Here is a 21,215-nt window from a genome sequence, read left to right as displayed (position 1 = left end):
TGCTTTTTCTGGCTAATTTGTACGCATCATCCTTCGCTTTGATACTATCCCTGATTTCCCTTGTTATCCACGGATGCACTACCTTCCCTGATTTATTCTTTTGCCAAACTGGGATGAACAATTTTTGTAGTTCATCCATGCAGTCTTTAAATGTCTTCCATTGCATATCCACCGTCAACCCTTTTAGAATTAATTGCCAGTCAATCTTGGCCAATTCACGTCTCATACCCTCAAAGTTACCTTTCTTTAAGTTCAGAACCATTGTTTCTGAATTAACAATGTCACTCTCCATCCTAATGAAGAACTCAACCATATTATGGTCACTCTTGCCCAAGGGGGCACGTACAACAAGACTGCTAACTAACCCTTCCTCATTACTCAATACCCAGTCTAAAATAGCCTGCTCTCTCGTTGGTTCCTCTACATGTTGATTTAGATAACTATCCCGCATACATTCCAAAAAATCCTCTTCCTCAGCACCCCTGCCAATTTGATTCACCCAATCTATATGTAGATTGAAGTCACCCATTATAACAGTTTTGCCTTTGTCGCACGCATTTCTAATTTCCTGTTTGATACCATCTCCAACTTCACTACTACTGTTAGGTGGCCTGTACACAACACCCACCAGCGTTTTCTGCCCCTTAGTGTTTCACAAGTAAGTCTGACCGGGTGACCCTCCCAGAGAATTCATGCTGGGGAGAGAGCATTCACCTGTTTAGTGTGTGGGCTGGGATTTACTCGAATATCTGAACAATTGATACACCAGCTCGTTCACACTAGGGAGAAAGTTTAAATACGTTTCTGGTTTGTTTAGAGTACGCGCGCCGACCAACGATTCCCGCATATTAACACTATCCGTCACCCACTAGGGACAATTTTTTTACACAAGCCAATTAACCTACAAACTTGTACGTCTTTGGAGTGAGGGAGGAAACTGAAGATCTCGGAGAATGTATGTATGTGTACATAAAAATAATTTGCCTTTGTTGTTAAATCCTGTTGCGTCCACAAGTGACTGCTGGTGTTGGACTATGGTTACTGCTGATATATTTCTACACATATCGTAGATATGTGACAATAGTGCTGGAGTAACTCAGTGGGTCGGGCCTCTTTGTTTCTGGAATGCCAGTTGCCCTTTAATATTTTGGATTGGTGTAAAATAAATCAGTTCTGCTTTAAACCCAGTGCCTTCATATCTCTATAATTTGCACAACGTACACCCAAAAGCAGGGCCATTCACTCCATGTGCAAAAGGGTCACAATGGGTGAACTGTGAGCTAAGGACAGATCAGCCCCTGGGTGTGGGGCCTTGGACCCTGCTTGAAACTAGATATCTGTTCCATTGACCAGTTGCAAGTAACGTGAGCGTACGTATTTCATGTGTTTTATGACTGTTGGCAGAACGATTTCCCTGGGATTCTATCATATCGTATGTGTAGGAAGGAACTGCCGATGCTGGTTTAAACGAAGATAGACACAAAATGCTGGACTAACTCAGCGGGACAGGCAGCGTCTGTTTTTTCACACAAAGGGTGTGAAAACATTCGTTTTTTTCACACAAAGGCTGATGGGTATATGGAACATACTGCCAGAGGAGGTAGTTGAGGCAGGGACTATCCCAACATTTAAGAAACAGTTAGACATGTACATTGATAGGACAGGTTTGGAGGGATATGGACCAAACGCAGGCAGGTGTGACTTATGTAGTCTTTTTGTACACTGTATCACCCTATGACTCTAATCCCGGGTGATGAACGACCTTAGGCACGCCAAGCACCATGGTGTGTAGAACTATCTCAGCTGCAGAAGTCGGAAGTGGAGAGACCGCAAGTCGTGTCCCGCGGCTAGCTAGGCAGGAACAAAAATCATAGAGCTCTACTAGGAACATTTGAGGTTTTTCTGATATTTAAAAGTTTAAAAATATGTGCAGGTTTTGTTCTTTATAGACAATAGGTGCAGGAGTAGCCATTAGGCCCTTTGAGCCAACACCGCCATTCAATGTGATCATGGACAATCAGGAACCCGTTCCTGCCTTCTCCCCATATCTCTGAACTCCGCTATCCCTAAGAGTTTTTATCTAACTCTCTCTTGAAAGCATCCAGAGAACCAGCCTCCACCGCTCTCTGACGAGTTTCAGGTATGATTTCTATAATATTTTTACATAATATGTTATAAATACAGGTAGATACGTGATTTGGGTCACAAAATGAAACAAAAAAGCATCTCGGCCCATGGTATAAAAATAAATGAGTTCTGTTGTTCCCTTGTCTCCGCATGCAATGTAGGCCACTCGGCCCATCTGATCACTCACTGCCAGTCTTTCTCTTCTGATGACTTCTCTGGAATGTTCTTGTATTTTTTCCTCCTCTGTTTACTCTGGTGAGGGAGGGTGAAAACTGCCATTGGTTCATGAGTAACATAGTTGGAATTTCCGGCACTTGTATGTGTAATGGTTCACATGTTTTATTATTAATGTTTTATGTGTCATTCCTAACTGTTACTGTGTGTCATGTTGTCACTAGCGTGCGGAGCACCACAGCAAACTCCTTGTATGTGATTACTTGGCCAATTAACTTATTCAAACTCAAACTTCATTGGTTCGTGAGTCTGATAGTTCCACCATTCGGCACTTGTAAGTGTAATGATTTTTACAAGTAATCAACGAGAGAGGTCGCTGTGTTACATTGACTTCAGACTCTTCACAGACAAGGGCAAAGTGGCTGTTGTCCATTGGGGAACGTTGAGCCGGTGATTTCAGATCATGTCCATGGCGCCCTTTTTACCCAGAAACCTCCGCGCCCCAGAAGTCACCCTATGTTACATGCGATACCAAGCGCGCAGGCGCGGAGAGCCCAGGAAGTGGTGCTGCGAAGACGCGCATGCGGTCCGTGGACAAAAGACTCCGGGGGATCGGCGGCGGGTAGGAGCGGGGATCCGGGCGCGGGATCAGTCAGCACCGAGGCCCGGCCTGAGGAGCGGCCCCCGGCTGCGGGGAGAATCGGTGCGGTCCCCGGCGGCGTGAGCGCATCGAATGCACGGATTGAGCGGTGAGAGGAAGGGTCCCGACCCGGACAGATCTTGTGTTTAAGAATGAACTGCAGATGCTGGAAAATCGAAGGTACACAACAATGCTGGAGAAACTCAGCGGATGCAGCAGCATCTATGGAGCGAAGTAGATAGGCAACGTCTGAAGAAGGGTTTCGGCCCGAAACGTTACCTATCTTCTTCGCTCCTGAGATGCTGCTGCACCCGGACAGATCTTTACCTGTTAATTTATGGTCAACTCTTTTTACAGGGTAGAAGAAGCAGAGGATTGATGTTCAGGAATCTCTAACTCGTTTATTTCACCGGCGCCTGAACGTGTGGGAGGATTCACTGCGTCAGCTGATCCGCCCGGACGCCAGACAGGTCACGGCATGGAGAAATTACTCGCCAGCTCTGAGTGTGGGCAGGGATTAAACCAATCTTCCCACCTGTTGACCCGACAGCAAGTTCACACTGTGGAGAAACCGTTTACTTGTCCCGATTGTGGGATGGGATTCATTCGATCGTACCAACTGAAGAGGCACCAGCGTATTCACACAGGAGAGAGGCCGTTCACTTGCTCTGAGTGTGGGAAGGGATTCATTGGATCATCTAAGTTGCTGCTACACCAGAGAATTCACACTGGAGATAGGCCGTTTGGCTGCTCTGAGTGTGGGAAGAGATTCATTGAATCATTTGAGTTACAGTTACACCAGCGAATTCACACTGGAGAGAGGCCATTCACCTGCTCTGAATGTGGGAAGGGATTTACTCGTTCATCTCAGTTACTGAGACACCAGATAATTCACACGGGGGAGAGGCCGTTCACCTGCATTGAGTGTGGGAAGGCATTCTCTCACTCATCTGCGTTACTGAGACACCAGAGAATTCACTCTGGAGAGCGGCCGTTCACCTGCTCTGAGTGTGGGAAGAAATTCACTCAATCTTCTAACCTGAAGAGCCACCAGCGAATTCACGCTGTGGAGAACCCATTTGCCTCTCCCAACCATGGGTAGGGTTTCACCAGTAAGCCTAACCGGGTGACCCCCCCAGAGAATTCATGCTGGGGAGATGGCATAGTGGGAAAGTTTAAATATACGTTTCTGGTTTGTTTAGAGTACGCGCACCGACCAACGATTCCCGCATATTAACACTATCCTACACCCACTAGGGACATTTTTTTTACACAAGCCAATTAACCTACAAACCTGTACGTGTTTGGAGTGAGGGAGGAAACCGAAGATCTCGGGGAAAACCCACGCAGATCACGGGGGAAAACGTACAAACTCCGTACAGACAGCACCCGTGGTCAGAATGGAACCTGGGTCACCGGCGATGCATTCGCTGTAAGGCAGCAACCCTACTGCTGCGCCACCGTCATTAATTGAATTGAATAGATCTTATTAGCCAAGTATGTGTACATAAAAATAATTTGCCTTTGTTGTTAAATCCTGTTGCGTCCACAAGTGACTGCTGGTGTTGGACTATGGTTACTGCTGATATATTACTACACATATCGTGGATATGTGACAATAGTGCTGGAGTAACTCAGCGGGTCGGGCCTCTTTGTTTCTGTAATGCCAGTTGCCCTTGTAACTGCTGGAGTTTAATATTTTGGATTGGTGTAAAATAAATCAGTTCTGCTTTAAACCCAGTGCCTTCATATCTCTATAATTTGCACAACGTACACCAGAAAACAGGGCCATTCACTCCATGTGCAAAAGGGTCACAATGGGTGAACTGTGAGCTAAGGGCAGATCAGCCCCTGGGTGTGGGGCCTTGGACCCTGCTTGAAACTGGATATCTGTTCCATTGACCAGTTGCAAGTAACGTGACCGTACATATTTCATGTGTTTTATGACTGTTGGCAGAAAGATTTCCCTGGGATAAATAAAATTCTATCATATCGTATGTGTAGGAAGGAACTGCCGATGCTGGTTTAAATGAAGATAGACACAAAATGCTGGATTAACTCAGCGGGACAGGCAGCATCTTTTTTTCACACAAAGGGTGTGAAAACATTTGTTTTTTTCACACAAAGGGTGATGGGTATATTGAACATACTGCCGGAGGATGTAGTTGAGGCAGGGACTATCCCAACATTTAAGAAACATAGATAGGACAGGTTTGGAGGGATATGGACCAAACGCAGGCAGGTGTGACTAATGTAGTCTGTTTGTACATGTATCACTCTATGACTCTAATCCCGGGTGATGAACGACCTTATGCACGCCAAGCACCATGGCGTGTAGAAGTAACCAGAATGCATTGCGGCGCGGAATACGCTCTATCTCAGCTGCAGAAGTCGGAAGTGGAGAGACCTACTCACTGTCAAAAGTGAGCGCCAAAAATTATATGTTTCATGCTAGCTAGGCAAGAGCAAAGATCATAGAGCTGTACTAGGAACATTTGAGGTAACATATGTTATAAATACAGGTAGATACGTGATTTGGGTCACAAAATGAAACAAAAAAGCACCTCTGTCCACGGTCTAAAAATAAATGAGTTCTGTTGTTCCCTTGTCTCCGCGTGCAATGTAGGCCACTCGGCCCATCTGGTTACTCACTGCCAGTTTTTCTCTTCTGATGACTTCTCTGGAATGTTCTTGTATTTTTTCCTCCTCTGTTTACTCTGGTGAGGAAGGGTGAAAACTGCCATTGGTTCATGCGTAACATAGTTGGAATTTCCGGCACTTGTATGTGTAATGGTTCACATGTTTAATCGATAATGTTTTATTATTAATGTTTTATGTGTCATTCCTAACTGTCACTGTGTGTCATGTTGTCACTAGCGGGCTGAGCACCACAGCAAACTCCTTGTATGTGATTACTTGGCCAATAAACTTATTCAAACTAAAACTTAATTGGCTCGTGAGTCTGTAAGTTCCACCATTCTGTACTTGTAAGTGTAATGATTTTAACAAGTAATCAACAAGAGAGGTCGCTGTATTACATTGACTTCAGACTCTTCACATACAAGGAATAAATGGCTGTTGTCCATTGGGGAACGTTGAGCCGTTGATTTCATTGAGGATAAATGGGGATACTGTGGATAGGGTGAGCTGTTTTAAATATCTGGGAGTCCACATCTCTGAGGATATGACATGGACATCACACGCCGCAGCACTCATGAGTAAGGCAAGGCAGCGCCTTTACCACCTCAGGCAATTGAGGAAATTCAGATTGTCTCCGAGGATCCTCCAGTGCTTCTACTCTGCGGCTGGGGAAAGCATCTTGTCCGGAAATATTACCATCTGGTTTGGGAATTGCTCTGCCCAGGACAAGAAGGCTCTGCAGAGAGTAGTGCGTTCGGCCGAACGCACTATGGGAACTTCACTCGCCCCCCTGCAGGAACTATACATCCGGAGGTGCAACTCCAGAGCCAATAAAATCATGGGAGATCCCTTCCACCCCTGCAACGGACTGTTCCAGCTGCTACGGTCAGGCAAACGCCTCCGTTGCCATGCTGTGAGAACGGAGAGATTGAGAAGGTGTTTCTTCCCAGAGGCCATTCGGACTGTAAACTCCTATCTCATCAGGGACTAACTTTACTGAACCTTTTTCCTTCCGCCCACAATATTTAACATGAAAAAGAATATGTGATTCTGTTTGTTGGTTGTTTGTTTGTTTGTCTTTTTGCACAAAGTCCGCGAGCATTGCCACTTTTCATTTCACTGCACTTCTCGTATGTGTATGTGACGAATAAACTTGACTTGACTTCAGATCATGTCCATGGCGCCCATTTTACCCAGAAACCTCCGCGCCCCAGAAGTCGCCCTATGTTACCTGCGATACCAAGCGCGCAGGCGCGGAGAGCCCAGGAAGTGGTGCTGCCAGGGCGCGCATGCGGTCCGTGGACAAAAGACTCCGGAGGATCGGCGGCGGGTAGGAGCGAGGATCCGGGCGCGGGATCAGTCAACACCGAGGCCCGGCCTGAGGAGCGGCCCCCGGCGGCGTGAGCGCATCGAATGCACGGATTGAGCGGTGAGAGGAAGGGTCCCGACCCGGACAGATCTTCTGTTTAAGAATGAACTGCAGATGCTGGAAAATCGAAGGTACACAACAATGCTGGAGAAACTCAGCGGATGCAGCAGCATCTATGGAGCGAAGTAGATAGGCAACGTCTGAAGAAGGGTTTCGGCCCGAAACGTTACCTATCTTCTTCGCTCCTGAGATGCTGCTGCACCCGGACCGATCTTTACCTGTTAATTTATGGTCAACTCTTTTTACAGGGTAGAAGAAGCAGAGGATTGATGTTCAGGAATCTCAAACTCGTTTATTTCACCAGCGCCAGAACGTGTGGGAGGATTCACTGCGTCAGCTGATCAGCCCGGACGCCAGACAGGTCACAGCATGGAGAAATTACTCGCCAGCTCTGAGTGTGGGCAGGGATTAAACCAATCTTCCCACCTGTTGACCCGGCAGCTAGTTCACACTGTGGAGAAACCGTTTACCTGTCCCGATTGTGGGAAGGGATTCACTCAATCATGCCGACTGAAGAATCACCAGTATATTCACACAGGGGAGAGGCCGTTCACTTGCTCTGAATGTGGGAAGGGATTCATTGGATCATCTAAGTTGCTGCTACACCAGAGAATTCACACAGGGGAGAAGCCGTTTGTCTGCTGTAAGTGTGGAATGAGATTCGTTGAATCATTTAAGTTACAGATGCACCAGCGAATTCACACTGGAGAGAGGCCGTTCACCTGCTCTGAATGTGGGAAGGGATTTACTTGTTCATCTAACTTACTGAGACACCAGAGAATTCACACGGGAGAGAGGCCGTTCACCTGCTCCGATTGCGGGAAGGGATTTGTCGAACCTTCCGAACTGGTGTCCCACCAGCGAGTTCACACTGCGGTGAAACCATTTGACTGTCCCGATTGTGGGAAGGGATTCATTGTCGCAAGCAACCTGAAGACCCACCAGCGAATTCACACCGGGGAGAGGCCGTTCATCTGCTCCGAGTGTGGGCAGGGATTCACTCAATCCATTGCGTTAGTGGTGCATAAGAGAAATCACACGGGCGAGAGGCCGTTCATCTGCTCCGAGTGTGGGCAGGGATTCGCTCAATCCTTTGCGTTAGTGGTGCATGAGAGAAATCACACGGGGGAGAGGCCGTTCACCTGCTCCGAGTGCGGGAAGGGATTCGGCCAATCTTCCCAACTGGTATCCCACCAGCGAGTTCACACTGGGGAGAAACCATTTGTTTGTTCCGATTGTGGGAAGGGATTCGCTCAAGCAAGCGGCCTGAAGACCCACCAGCGAGTCCACACCGGGGAGAGGCCGTTCACCTGCTCTGAGTGTGGGAAGGGATTCACTCAATTATCGAATTTACAAAAACATCTCAACGTTCACCCTGGGAAGAGGCTGATCACCTGCTCTGAGTGTGGGAAGGGATTCTCTCACTCATCTGCGTTACTGATACACCAGAGAATTCACTCTGGAGAGCGGCCGTTCACCTGCTCTGAGTGTGGGAAGAAATTCACTCAAACTTCTCACCTGAAGACCCACCAGCGAATTCACGTTGTGGAGAAACCATTTGCCACTCCCAACCATGAGTAGGGTTTCACAAGTAAGTCTGACCGGGTGACCCTCCCAGAGAATTCATGCTGGGGAGAGAGCATTCACCTGTTTAGTGTGTGGGCTGGGATTTACTCGAATATCTGAACAGTTGATACACCAGCTCGTTCACACTAGGGAGAAAGTTTAAATACGTTTCTGGTTTGTTTAGAGTACGCGCGCCGACCAACGATTCCCGCATATTAACACTATCCTACACCCACTAGGGACAATTTTTTTACACAAGCCAATTAACCTACAAACTTGTACGTCTTTGGAGTGAGGGAGGAAACTGAAGATCTCGGAGAATGTATGTATGTGTACATAAAAATAATTTGCCTTTGTTGTTAAATCCTGTTGCGTCCACCTGTGATTGCTGGTGTTGGACTCTATGGTTACTGCTGATATATTACTACACATATCATAGATATGTGACAATAGTGTTGGAGTAACTCAGCGGGTCGGGTCTCTTTGTTTCTGTAATGCCAGTTACCCCTGTAACTGCTGGAGTAATATTTTGGATTGGTGTAAAATAAATCAGTTCTGCTTTAAACCCAGTGCCTTCATATCTCTATAATTTGCACAACGTACACCCGAAAGCAGGGCTATTCACTCCATGTGCAAAAGGGTCACAATGGGTGAACTGTGAGCTAAGGACAGATCAGCTCCTGGGTGTGGGGCCTTGGACCCTGCTTGAAACTAGATATCTGTTCCATTGACCAGTTGCAAGTAACGTGAGCGTACGTATTTCATGTGTTTTATGACTGTTGGCAGAACGATTTCCCTGGGATTCTATCATATCGTATGTGTAGGAAGGAACTGCCGATGCTGGTTTAAACGAAGATAGACACAAAATGCTGGATTAACTCAGCGGGACAGGCAGCGTCTGTTTTTTCACACAAAGGGTGTGAAAACATTCTTTTTTTTTCACACAAAGGCTGATGGGTATATGGAACATACTGCCAGAGGAGGTAGTTGAGGCAGGGACTATCCCAACATTTAAGAAACAGTTAGACATGTACATTGATAGGACAGGTTTGGAGGGATATGGACCAAACGCAGGCAGGTGTGACTTATGTAGTCTTTTTGTACACTGTATCACCCTATGACTCTAATCCCGGGTGATGAACGACCTTAGGCACGCCAAGCACCATGGTGTGTAGAACTATCTCAGCTGCAGAAGTCGGAAGTGGAGAGACCGCAAGTCGTGTCCCGCGGCTAGCTAGGCAGGAACAAAAATCATAGAGCTCTACTAGGAACATTTGAGGTTTTTCTGATATTTAAAAGTTTAAAAATATGTGCAGGTTTTGTTCTTTATAGACAATAGGTGCAGGAGTAGCCATTAGGCCCTTTGAGCCAACACCGCCATTCAATGTGATCATGGACAATCAGGAACCCGTTCCTGCCTTCTCCCCATATCTCTGAACTCCGCTATCCCTAAGAGTTTTTATCTAACTCTCTCTTGAAAGCATCCAGAGAACCAGCCTCCAGCGCTCTCTGACGAGTTTCAGGTATGATTTCTATAATATTTTTACATAATATGTTATAAATACAGGTAGATACATGATTTGGGTCACAAAATGAAACAAAAAATCATCTCGGCCCACGGTCTAAAAATAAATGAGTTCTGTTGTTCCCTTGTCTCCGCATGCAATGTAGGCCACTCGGCCCATCTGATCACTCACTGCCAGTCTTTCTCTTCTGATGACTTCTCTGGAATGTTCTTGTATTTTTTCCTCTGTTTACTCATGTGAGGGAGGGTGAAAACTGCCATTGGAATTTCCGGCACTTGTATGGTTCACATGTTTTATTATTAATGTTTTATGTGTCATTCCTAACTGTTACTGTGTGTCATGTTGTCACTAACGTGCGGAACACCACAGCAAACTCCTTGTATGTGATTACTTGGCCAATGAACTTATTCAAACTCAAACTTCATTGGTTCGTGAGTCTGATAGTTCCACCATTCGGCACTTGTAAGTGTAATGATTTTTACAAGTAATCGACGAGAGAGGTCGCTGTGTTACATTGACTTCAGACTCTTCACAGACAAGGGCAAAGTGGCTGTTGTCCATTGGGGAACGTTGAGCCGGTGATTTCAGATCATGTCCATGGCGCCCTTTTTACCCAGAAACCTCAGCGCCCCAGAAATCACCCTATGTTACATGCGATACCAAGCGCGCAGGCGCGGAGAGCCCAGGAAGTGGTGCAGCGAAGACTCGCATGCGGTCCGTGGACAAAAGACTCCGGAGGATCGGCGGCGGGTAGGAGCGGGGATCCGGGCGCGGGATCAGTCAGCACCGAGGCCCGGCCTGAGGAGCGGCCCCGGCTGCGGGGAGAATCGGTGCGGTCCCCGGCGGCGTGAGCGCATCGAATGCACGGATTGACCGGTGAGAGGAAGGGTCCCGACCCGGACAGATCTTTACCTCTTAATTTATGGTCAACTGTTTTTATAGGGTAGAAGAAGCAGAGGATTGATGTTCAGGAATCTCTAACTCGTTTATTTCACCGGCGCCTGAACGTGTGGGAGGATTCACTGCGTCAGCTGATCCGCCCGGACGCCAGACAGGTCACAGCATGGAGACATTACTGGCCAGCTCTGAGTGTGGGCAGGGATTAAACCAATCTTCCCACCTGTTGACCCGACAGCAAGTTCACACTGTGCAGAAACAGTTTACCTGTCCCGATTGTGGGATGGGATTCACTCGATCGTACCAACTGAAGAGGCACCAGCGTATTCACACAGGAGAGAGGCCGTTCACTTGCTCTGAGTGTGGGAAGGGATTCATTGGATCATCTAAGTTGCTGCTACACCAGAGAATTCACACAGGGGAGAAGCCGTTTGTCTGCTGTAAGTGTGGAATGAGATTCGTTGAATCATCTAAATTACAGATACACCAGCGAATTCACACTGGAGAGAGGCCGTTCACCTGCTCTGAATGTGGGAAGGGATTTACTTGTTCATCTGACTTACTGAGACACCAGAGAATTCACACGGGGGAGAGGCCGTTCACCTGCTCCGATTGCGGGAAGGGATTTGTCCAATCTTCCCAACTGGTGTCCCACCAGCGAGTTCACACTGCGGAGAAACCATTTGACTGTCTCGATTGTGGTAAGGGATTCACTGTAGCAAGCAGCCTGAAGACCCACCAGCGAATTCACACCGGGGAGAGGCCGTTCATCTGCTCCGAGTGTGGGCAGGGTTTCACTCAATCCTTTGCGTTAGTGGTGCATGAGAGAAACCACACGGGGGAGAGGCCGTTCACCTGCTCCAAGTGTGGGCAGGGATTCGCTCTATCCTCTGCATTAGTGGTGCATGAGAGAAATCACACGGGCGAGAAGCCGTTCACCTGCTCCGAGTGCGGGATGGGATTCACCCAATCTGGCCACCTGGTAACCCACCAGCGAGTTCACACTGCAGAGAAACCATTTGTTTGTCCCGATTGTGGGAAAGGATTCGCTCAAACAAGCACCCTGAAGACCCACCAGCGAGTACACACCGGGGAGAGGCCGTTCACCTGCTCTGAGTGTGGGAAGAAATTTACTCAATCTTCTCACCTGAAGACCCACCAGCGAATTCACGCTGTGGAGAAACCATTTGCCTCTCCCAACCATGGATAGGGTTTCGCCAGTAAATCTAACCAGGTGACCTCTCCCCCCCCCCCCCCCAGAGAATTCAGGCTGGGGAGAGAGCATTCACCTGTTTAGTGTGTGGGCTGGGATTTACTCGAATATCTGAAGAATTGATACACCAGCTCGTTCACACTGGGGGAGAAAGTTTAAATACGTTTCTGGTTTGTTTAGAGTAAATTTTATTAGCTAAGTATGTGTACATAAAAATAATTTGCCTTAGTTGTTAAATCCTGTGATTGCTGGTGTTGGACTCTATGGTTACTGCTGATATATTACTACACATATAGATATGTGACAATAGTGTTGGAGTAACTCAGCGGGTCGGGTCTCTTTGTTTCTGTAATGCCAGTTACCCCTGTAACTGCTGGAGTAATATTTTGGATTGGTGTAAAGTAAATCAGTTCTGCTTTAAACCCAGTGCCTTCATATCTCTATAATTTGCACAACGTACACCAGAAAGCAGGGCCATTCACTCCATGTGCAAAAGGGTCACAATGGGTGAACTGAGAGCTATGGGCAGATTAGCTCATGGCTGTGGGGCCTTGGACCCTGCTTGAAACTGGATATCTGTTCCATTGACCAGTTGCAAGTAACGTGACCATATGTATTTCATGTGTTTTATGACTGTTGGCAGAACGATTTCCCTGGGATAAGTAAACTTCTATCATATCGTATGTGTAGGAAGGAACTGCCGATGCTGGTTTAAACGAAGATAGACACAAAATGCTGGATTAACTCAGGGACAGGCAGCAACTTTTTTCACATGAAGGGTGTGAAAACAATCCGTTTTTTCACGCAAAGGGTGATGGGTATATTGAACATACTGCCAGAGGAGGAAAAATGTTCCCTTATGTTGGGCGAGACCAGAGCCAGGGGCCACAGTCTTAGAATAAAGGGGAGGTCATTTAAGACTGAGGTGAGAAAAAACTTTTTCACCCAGAGATTTGTGAATTTATGGAATTCCCTGCCACAGAGGGCAGTGGAGGCCAAATCACTGGATGGATTTAGAGAGAGTTAGATAGAGCTCTAGGGGCTAGTGGAGTCAATGCATATGGGGAGAAGACAGGCACGGGTTATTAACTCCGGACGATCAGCCATGATCACAATGAATGGCGCTGCTGGCTCGAATGGCTTCCTCCACCAATTTTCTATGTTTCTAGGAGGTAGTTGAGGCAGGGACTATCCCAACATTTAAGAAACAGTTAGACATGTACATGGATAGGACAGGTTTGGAGGGATATGGACCAAACGCAGGCAGGTGTGACTAATGTCGCCTGTTTGTGCACTGTATCAGTCTATGACTCTAATCCCGGGTGATGAACGACCTTAATCACGCCAAGCACCATGGCGTGTAGAAGTAACCAGAATGCATTGCGGCGCGGAATGGGCTCTATCTCAGCTGCAGAAGTCGGAAGTGGAGAGACCGGAAGTGGTGTCGCGCGGCGAGGGAAGGTCCCAGGTAGGAGGCAACTCTGGGGCCGCGGGGATAAACAACTCCTCAGGCCAGGACAGTCCCGGCCCTTCCACCCGCTCGCCCCCCTATAGCCCATTACCGACCATCAGATCTGATGGGGTAGAGTTGCTGCCTTCCAGTTCCGGCGCCATGTACCCAGGTTCGATCCTGATAACGGGTGCTGTCTGTATGGAGTTTGCACGTTCTCCCTGTTACCGCGTGTGTTTCCTCGGGATGCTTCGGCTTCCTTCCACACCCCAAAGACGTGCAGATTTGTAGGACAGTGGAGGCCAATTCTCTGGATGCTTTCAAGCGAGAGATAGAGCTCTTAAAGATAATGGAGTCAGGAGATATGGTGAGAAGGTACTGATTGTGGATGATCAGCCATGGTCATGTTGAATGGCGGTGCTGGCTCGAAGGGACGAATGGCCTACTCCTGCGCCTATTGTCTATTCCAAATGTGGCCTCACCAGTGCCTTATAAAGTCTCAGGATTACTCTTGTTTTAATATTCTAACCCCTCGAGATGAATGCATCACATTTGTCTTCATTAATGCTGTCTCAACTTGCAAATTAATCTTTTTTGGAATCCTGCACCAGCACTCCCAAGTCTCTTTGCAACTATCAATTTCTGAATCCTGAATGATAGGTGACGTTTAGGGTCAACATATTCCACAGATTCACCATCCTCTGGATGAAAGAAATCCTCAGGGAACTGCCCCTGCACTCCTAGATCTCCACCCCCCCCTTGCTCTAAAAGACTATGGTTACACATGCTGTCTGTATAGAGTCTGTATAGAGTTTGTATGTTCTCCCCGTGACCGTGTAGGTTTTCTCCGAGGTCTTCAGTTTCCTCCCACAGTCCAAAGACATACAGGTATGTAGGTTAATTGGCTTGGTGTATGTGTGAAAAATTGTGCCTAGTATTGTGGATAGTGTTAATGTGCAGGGATTGCTGGTTGGTGCGGACTCATTGGTCCGAATGGCCTGTTTCCGCACTGTATCTCTCAGCTAAACAAGCACCAGCTCCATAATAAAGGACCACTCTCACCTTGGTCGCATCCTCTTCTCCCCTCTCCCATCAGGCAAGAGGCTTAGAAGTTTCAAAATGCATAATTCAGATTCAAGGACTGTTTCTTCCCAGCTGTTATCGGGCAACTAAACTGTCCACTCCCTTGTCAGAGAGCAGTCCTGACCTCCCATCTACCCCACTGGTGACTTTTGAACTATCTTTAATCGAATTTTATCAGACTTCATTATTAAATCTTGCATTACATGTTGTGCCTTTTGTCATTGGAGACCTTCAAACTATCTTAAAGACAGTGGAGTCAGGGGATATGGGGAGAAGGCAGGAACAGGGTACTGACTGTGGATGATCAGCCATGATCACAGTGAATGGCCGTGCTGGCTCGATGAGCCGAATGGCATACTCATGCACCTTTTGTCTAATCGCACAATACTGGACTTTATCTTGCACTAAATGTTGTACACTTTTTCCTGTATATGTACGCTAGTCTTTTCGCTGACTGGGTAGCATCATGGGTAACAGCATCAGGTATCTGCTACATGTGACAATAATAAACAAAACTAAAATAAAACACTCCTCAAGGCCCTGCCACTTACTGCAAAAGTCACACACATTAAAAACACAGCCTGGCAGGCATCCAACGCTGGTTTATTTGTCACAGCCTGGTTATCCTGATATTTGACATGTGAACTATCTTTCATCGCTTATCAGTGATCGGGCTTTATCTTGCACTAAACGCTGTCGTTTAGGTTTAATCCTGGTCATCCCACCAAGGTAGAGGTGCCGTTGTGTGAAGTGATCTCACTTCAGTCGGGGACGGATGGGATCCATGGCCGCCGCTCACTTGTGGACCCGCTGGTGCTTGCGGAGGTTGGAGGAGCTGCGGAAGCTCTTGCCGCAGAGCGGGCAGGAGAAGGGGCGCTCGCCAGTGTGGACCCGCTGGTGTGCCAGCAGGTGGGAGGAGCGGGTGAAGCGCTTTCCGCAGGCGGAGCAGACGAAGGGCCTCTCGCCGGTGTGGAGCCGCTGGTGGGTCAGGAGGCTGGAGGACTGGGTGAAGCCCTTGCCGCACACGGAGCAGCTGAACAGTCTCTCCACAAAGTGGACCTGGTAGTGCCGGGGCAGGTGGCTCAGCTGGGTGAAGCCCTTGCCGCAGATGGAGCAGGTGAACGGCCTCTCGCCCGTGTGGCTGCGCCGGTGCATCTCCAGCTGCGACGGGTAGCTGAAGCCCTTCCCGCAGTCCCCGCATTTCCACGGCTTCTCCCCGCCTGGGCTGTGCGGTTGCCCGGCCAGTCCGTCCGCCCGCGTGACTCCCCGGTCACCTTCCCCGCATGGGAACCAACCCTCCTCTTCCTGGCAACGCTCCTCTTCCCGCCGATCCAACGTCCCGGACCCGTCCCGAGCCATCGCTTGGTCTGAGCTGCCCGAATCCTCCATCGCCCACTCTGTCAAATGCCAAGGCAGTGTGAAGTGTAGACAAAGTCAATGGAAGGGGTGTTGCTTTGTGTGATGGTCTGGGCTACATCTAGAAAACTGCAATTTCCTGCGGTCTTGGATGGAGCTGTCCCCAAACCCAAATCACCAGGTAAGGCAGCCTCTGTGGAGAGAGAAACATGATCAACATTTCACGTCAATGTTGAGTTTGACACAGACAAAACGCAAGAAACCGGGTCTCTGGTGCTGTTAGGCAGCTATGATGCTATTCCCATTCCCTCCCACATCCCAAAGACGTGCGGATTTGTAGGTTGAGTTGGCCTCTGTAAATTGGTGGTGGATGAGAAAGTGGGATGACAGAACTAATGTGAACGAGCTATTGATGGTCGGCATGGACTCGGAAGGCCGAAGGGCCTGTTTTCACACTGTGGGGGGAAACGAGCATCCGGTTTGTAGATTATTTGTAGTGTGTCGGGCCTCTGACCACAGGGTCTAACCCGTGGTGACCACAGCCCAGTGTGTGTGACCTTACGTGTGGTTGTAATATCCGACGAGATCTGCGTCTCTGCCTCCTTCCACAGCCGGTGCCCCGCTGGTGACCCTCCAAAGGCCCTTTCTGCCCGGTTAAAACCCCTGGGTGCTTCCGAACCCCGATCCAAAATTGTCTCCACTTTCCTCTCCTTCAGTTAAATCAGGGCGTCTGCCGTCGACCCAGGAAGGAGACACGAGGAACTGCAGATACTGGAAATCTCAAAGCAAAGAGAAAATGGCAAAGTGATGGAGGAACTCAATTGCGCAGGCAGCGTCTGTGGAGGGAGATGGACATGGCAACTTTTGGATTGGGATTCTTCCTCAGAATGACCCAATCAAGACAACATAGATGCATGGAACTGCAGATGCTGGTTTACAAAAAAAGACCCAAATGTTGGAGTAACTCGAGTCAGGCAGGAGCTCTGGATGACATGGATAGGCGATGATTCGGGTCAGGACCCTTCTTCAGACTGGTTGGAGTCTGGGGGGGGGAGGAGGGGGAGTGAAGAGAAAAGAGAAGAAAGCTGGAAAGAGAGGTGGGCGAGTGATAGGGAGGGGGGGGGGGGGGGGGGTTGGTGGACAGATGAATGTACAAAGGCCAGGGGTGAAAAGTGAAGCCAGAAGAAAGAATGTAGGCGGAAGGGGACAGGATAGTGGGAGAAACTCACGAGCTGAAGGAGTGAATAGAAACAAAAAAGATCTTTACATTTCAACCGTACTTGAAGCATTCATTGCCAGGAGGCCTCTATTCCGGGCCAGCACGGACACAATGGGCGGAACGATCTCCTTTCAGGGCGACAAATGTTCTGATTCATGGCATCTTCCTCTTCTGTTACCCTTTAAAGAAGTTTACAAAATACCTTTTATTTCTTTTTGAAGAAGGATCCCAACCCAAAACGTCGCCTCTACCTGTTCTGCATAGATGCTGCCTGACCCGATGAATTACTCTAGCACTTTGTTTAAAAAAAAAAGTAAACCTGCACCTGCAGTTCCTAGTCTACATTTTACGAGAGACTTGGCTGAATGCAGGGTAGAAATCCAGTTGAGGTCAATTTTATGTGCATTCTCAGCAGCAGCTGGCCAGTCACACCTCCAATTTACAGCTTTGAGGCATTACAGTAAACCCGCGCTATAATGGACTGGGGGGGGGGGGGGGGTGGAGGGGGAGAATGGTGTCCGTTATTGCAGATTGTCCGTTATAACCAAGTAAGAGGTTTTTTCCCCCATTGACCTCGCTGCCCGGGCGCCAGGTCAGAATCCTTGAAGCCCCGTCACTGAGAGCCCAGCGGGACCTCCCTCACCACACGGAGTGCAGCTGAGGAACGGCTATAACTGCTGCCCTGCTGCTGAGGTGAGGAAACCCTCTGTGAGATTACCACTCCCGGACTTCAGGGTGAAAGGACGTTGCCCTTAAAAAGTTAACTCCATTTCTTCTTCCACTAACCTGCCTAACTTGCTGAATGCACATTTTAGCAATATTTTTATTACTGCAAGTTACTACACGCTGTTTGTTACATTGTTTAATAGAATTGTGTCCATGGAAGCAATGGCTTGTCAATTTCAATAAGGTGTCAATTTGAATGGCTTGTCAATGTTAATTCCTTGTCGAATTCAATGCCTTGTAAATTTCAACAGCCTCCGCGGTGTGTCTAAAAGCCACAGTCCGCTATCATGCAAATCCATTCCAAAGAGGCGCGTAATACGAGGGTTTACGAATGGCGCCTGTGTTGCACCGCAAATCATCCGCCAGAGAAAGCGCCCCATGTCGGTGCAGCGGGATCGAGGGCGCATGCGCCGAGAACCGGAAGCGAGCACGCTTGGTGCGGACCGAACACACTGGAGCAAGAGCTTTGGTGCGGGGAGCGGAGAAGGAAGGTCCAGGAGCGACGAGGGCGGGGCAAAGGTCCGTCTCCAGGCAGAGCGGGAGTTCGCTGGAGGCCGAGGGCCGGGGCAACGGGTTGAAACCGCAGCGAGGAGCTGCCGGAGATCGGGGGCAGGAATCGGTACCGGAGCGCTACCAGGGATCTCCCCGCCCGCTCTCGAGGATTCCCCAGGGGTTCCGCCCGCTTCCGGGGGGTTCCGGATCCCCGCTCCTTACCGAGGGTCGCACCGCCAGCCGGGCCCCGGATCCTGGGCGGCGCATGCGCCTTGCTGACCCCGGCGCCGAGATAGAGGGGTTTCTGCGGCGCGGGGGCGTCTGGGTAGCGCGACGGCGGGAGTGACACTGTTGGAGTAACTCAGCGGGTCGGGCAGCATCTGTGGAGCGGAATACAGTACACTGCTGGAGTAACTCAGTAGGTCTGGCAGCAAATGTGGAGGGTAACACACACACACACACAGTGCTGGAGCCACTCAGCGGGCCAGGCAGCGTATGTGACGGTAACACAGTATAGGGTGATTGCACGAAAGGTCACTGGGTCATAGGGCTTGACGCACGGAGCCGCTAAATCCAACTGGAAGACATCCGTCACTTCCGGTATATGTTATTAATGCAAGAAACGCGTACTTTCCTACCTGTTAAAAACCGCCAAAATGTTGAATTTTTGCGCTGATAAAATTTGTGGGAGTCGGGGTAAGTGTGAGAGACATGTACCCAACTTCAGAATTCCAAACGTGAAGCGAAATGAAGGTATAGAGAAGCGAGAACTGAAGGGACTACAGCAGCTAAAGTGCTTGGTAAACATTGAAAATATTGGGAATTATCGCGTTTGCTCACTGCATTTCATCAAGTAAGGCATTATTTGTGTTTTTTCTTGATTCCTTTGGCATCTAAAAATTCTCGGAAGTGATAAATCTGACTGTAAATTTTTCTTCAGATGCGTTTTCATTTTCTATGTGAAAACCCACGAGAACCATGGGCGATTTAAAAAAATTACAGCCAGATTTATCACTTCTGAAACTTTTTAGATGTCAAAGGAATCAAGAAAAAACACAAATAATGCCTTACTTGATGAAATGCAGTGAGCATACGGCCAATGTACGCCAAGCACTCTGGCTGTTGTTGTCCCTTCAGCTCTTGTTTCTATCTACCGTCATTTCTCCTCACTTTTGGAATTCTGAAGTAGGCTAAATGTCTCACACGCTTATCCCGATTTCCATAATTATTTACAGCGCAAAAATTGACAATTTCAGCGGGTTTTAACGGGCCCGCTACGCTGGAAACAATGGTAAGTGCCTACCTGCAGTTCATCGCGTATAATCCATTTGGAGTAGCGTAGCAACAGTATGGGTCATGGGTCGTGACCCGGCTGCCGTGAAACCTCCCTATTGGGGAAGCTCAGCGAGTCGGGTACCGCTGGAGTAACTTGGGTCAGGCAACGTGCGTGGAGGGAAACGCACAGTATTAGAGTAACTCAGCAGGTCGGGCAGCATTTATGGAGGGGAATACAGTACACATTGCTAGAGTAACTCAGTAGGTTGGGTAGTGTTTGGAAGAAAGCACAAAGAGTGCTGAAGTAGAGTGCCCTCCATAATGTTTGGGACAAAGACCCATCATTTATTTATTTCCGTCTGTACTCCACAATTTGAGATTGTAATAGAAAAAAATCACATGTGGTTAAAGTGCATATTGTCAGATTTTAATAAAGGGCATTTTTATACATTTTGGTTTCACCATGTAGAAATTACAATAGACAATAGCAGTATTTATACATAGTCCTATTTCAGGGCACCATACTGTTTGGGACACATGGCTTCACAGCTGTTTGTAATTGATCAGGTGTGTTTAAATGCCTTCTTAATGCAGGTATAAATTTTCCCTGCAGCTGCACGAGATGTAACACCTGTCCCTAAGAAAGTTGGAAGGAGGTAAAGCAAGGAATAGGCAGAAAAAAATGACTCAAAATGCTGGAGTAACTCAGCAAATCATGCAACATCTCTGGAAAATATGGATAGGTTACCTTTTGGGTCTGGACCTTTCAGACTGATTGTGGTGGGGGGAAGAAAGTGCGAAAAGAGATGGGGTGGGACAAAGCCTGGCAAGTGATAGATGGATACGGGGGAGGGGGGGTGATAGGCATATGGTTGATCAAAGCCTGAACCATTGAGTTACTCTGGCACTTTGTGTCTTTTTTTGCAAACATGCATCTTCAGTTCCTTGTTTCTAGAATCAAATTGCAATTTGAGAATATGCATTAAGCAAGCAGCCTAGTGAGTATGGTCCGCAACCAGTAAAGTTAAAACTTTATCCCCAGTGTGAACTTGTTGGTGTTTCAACATGTAGGACTGAGTGAATCTCTCCCCACATCCAAAGTCCCAGGTTGTTTAAGGATGAGGAGGGATTCATTGTGGAAACTTACCAAATAATGACATAGCCAGAGGTGGTGAATCTGTGGAATTTATTGTTACAGATAGCGATGGAGGCTTAGTCATGGGGTATTGTTAAAGCAGAGATTGATAGGTTCTTGAGAATGGAGTTGAGGAGGAAAGATAGATCAGCTATGATTGAATGGGGGAGTAGACTCGATGGACCGAACGGCTTAATTCTGCTCCTATGACATGGTAAGGCCCCAGCTGGGCTGAATGTCCACTTGTATACCAACCATTCCCTGCAT

General features: G+C 48.1%; 4 protein-coding genes across 12 annotated transcripts in view; 3 read left to right on the top strand and 1 right to left on the bottom strand.

The window, feature by feature from the left end:
- LOC116981574 (oocyte zinc finger protein XlCOF15-like) overlaps positions 1–3,415 on the top strand; it is a 293,177-nt gene extending 289,762 nt beyond the window's left edge. For 3 of the 5 annotated variants that reach the window (XM_033034694.1, XM_033034693.1, XM_033034692.1), the window contains exon 3: positions 674–1,183. Coding sequence is in view for 1 of the 5 variants with exons in the window: in XM_033034697.1 (XP_032890588.1) it covers positions 2,765–3,004; positions 3,299–3,337 (279 nt within the window). In the remaining 4 variants the exon portion in view is untranslated. Of the gene's footprint in view, positions 1–673; positions 1,184–2,764; positions 3,005–3,298 lie in introns of those variants that run through there. The other 2 variants (XM_033034697.1, XM_033034691.1) reach the window with 2 other exon arrangements.
- The window catches only part of LOC116981452, a 76,845-nt gene that overhangs the window by 10,721 nt on the left and 44,909 nt on the right, over positions 1–21,215 (bottom strand). Inside the window, exons 12-16 of the mRNA XM_033034506.1 lie at positions 18,681–18,842; positions 15,543–16,176; positions 10,754–11,032; positions 6,813–6,959; positions 2,825–2,989 (exon numbers count right to left, since the gene is read on the bottom strand). Coding sequence (XP_032890397.1) covers positions 2,825–2,989; positions 6,813–6,959; positions 10,754–11,032; positions 15,543–16,176; positions 18,681–18,842 — 1,387 coding nt within the window. The remainder of the gene's footprint in view (positions 1–2,824; positions 2,990–6,812; positions 6,960–10,753; positions 11,033–15,542; positions 16,177–18,680; positions 18,843–21,215) is intronic.
- Positions 2,968–12,257, top strand: LOC116981533 (zinc finger protein 239-like). 5 transcript variants are annotated; one of them, XM_033034617.1, is made up of 4 exons: positions 2,968–3,050; positions 7,259–8,370; positions 8,455–8,524; positions 11,303–12,238. In XM_033034617.1, the coding sequence occupies exons 2-4, from the start codon at positions 7,380–7,382 to the stop codon at positions 12,207–12,209; spliced, it is 1,968 nt and encodes a 655-aa protein (XP_032890508.1). In that variant the 5' UTR covers positions 2,968–3,050; positions 7,259–7,379; the 3' UTR covers positions 12,210–12,238. The 5 variants fall into 5 exon arrangements, with proteins under 5 accessions (XP_032890508.1, XP_032890504.1, XP_032890507.1 ...); XM_033034613.1 differs by lacking the exons at positions 2,968–3,050; positions 11,303–12,238 and adding an exon at positions 6,842–6,911 and having other exon boundaries at positions 7,259–8,889; XM_033034616.1 differs by lacking the exons at positions 2,968–3,050; positions 7,259–8,370; positions 8,455–8,524 and adding an exon at positions 10,791–10,852 and having other exon boundaries at positions 11,045–12,257.
- On the top strand, positions 3,394–12,414 carry LOC116981575 (oocyte zinc finger protein XlCOF15-like). Its single transcript, XM_033034698.1, has 2 exons — positions 3,394–4,089; positions 12,269–12,414. The coding sequence occupies exon 1, from the start codon at positions 3,420–3,422 to the stop codon at positions 4,041–4,043; it is 624 nt and encodes a 207-aa protein (XP_032890589.1). The 5' UTR covers positions 3,394–3,419; the 3' UTR covers positions 4,044–4,089; positions 12,269–12,414.

Source organism: Amblyraja radiata, chromosome 15, assembly GCF_010909765.2.
Source record: "Amblyraja radiata isolate CabotCenter1 chromosome 15, sAmbRad1.1.pri, whole genome shotgun sequence".
Taxonomy (NCBI): domain Eukaryota; kingdom Metazoa; phylum Chordata; class Chondrichthyes; order Rajiformes; family Rajidae; genus Amblyraja; species Amblyraja radiata.
This window is presented reverse-complemented; position numbering and strand designations above follow the sequence as displayed.

Excerpts from the sequence above, each read along its gene's own strand:
- LOC116981575 (XM_033034698.1), top strand. The coding sequence starts at position 3,420 with ATGGAGAAATTACTCGCCAGCTCTGAGTGTGGGCAGGGATTAAACCAA.
- LOC116981533 (XM_033034617.1), top strand. The coding sequence starts at position 7,380 with ATGGAGAAATTACTCGCCAGCTCTGAGTGTGGGCAGGGATTAAACCAA. Across the intron at positions 8,371-8,454 it reads ATTATCGAATTTACAAAAAC|ACCAGAGAATTCACTCTGGA; the intron begins ATCTCAACGTTC and ends CGTTACTGATAC. Across the intron at positions 8,525-11,302 it reads AAGAAATTCACTCAAACTTC|CCAACTGAAGAGGCACCAGC; the intron begins TCACCTGAAGAC and ends CACTCGATCGTA.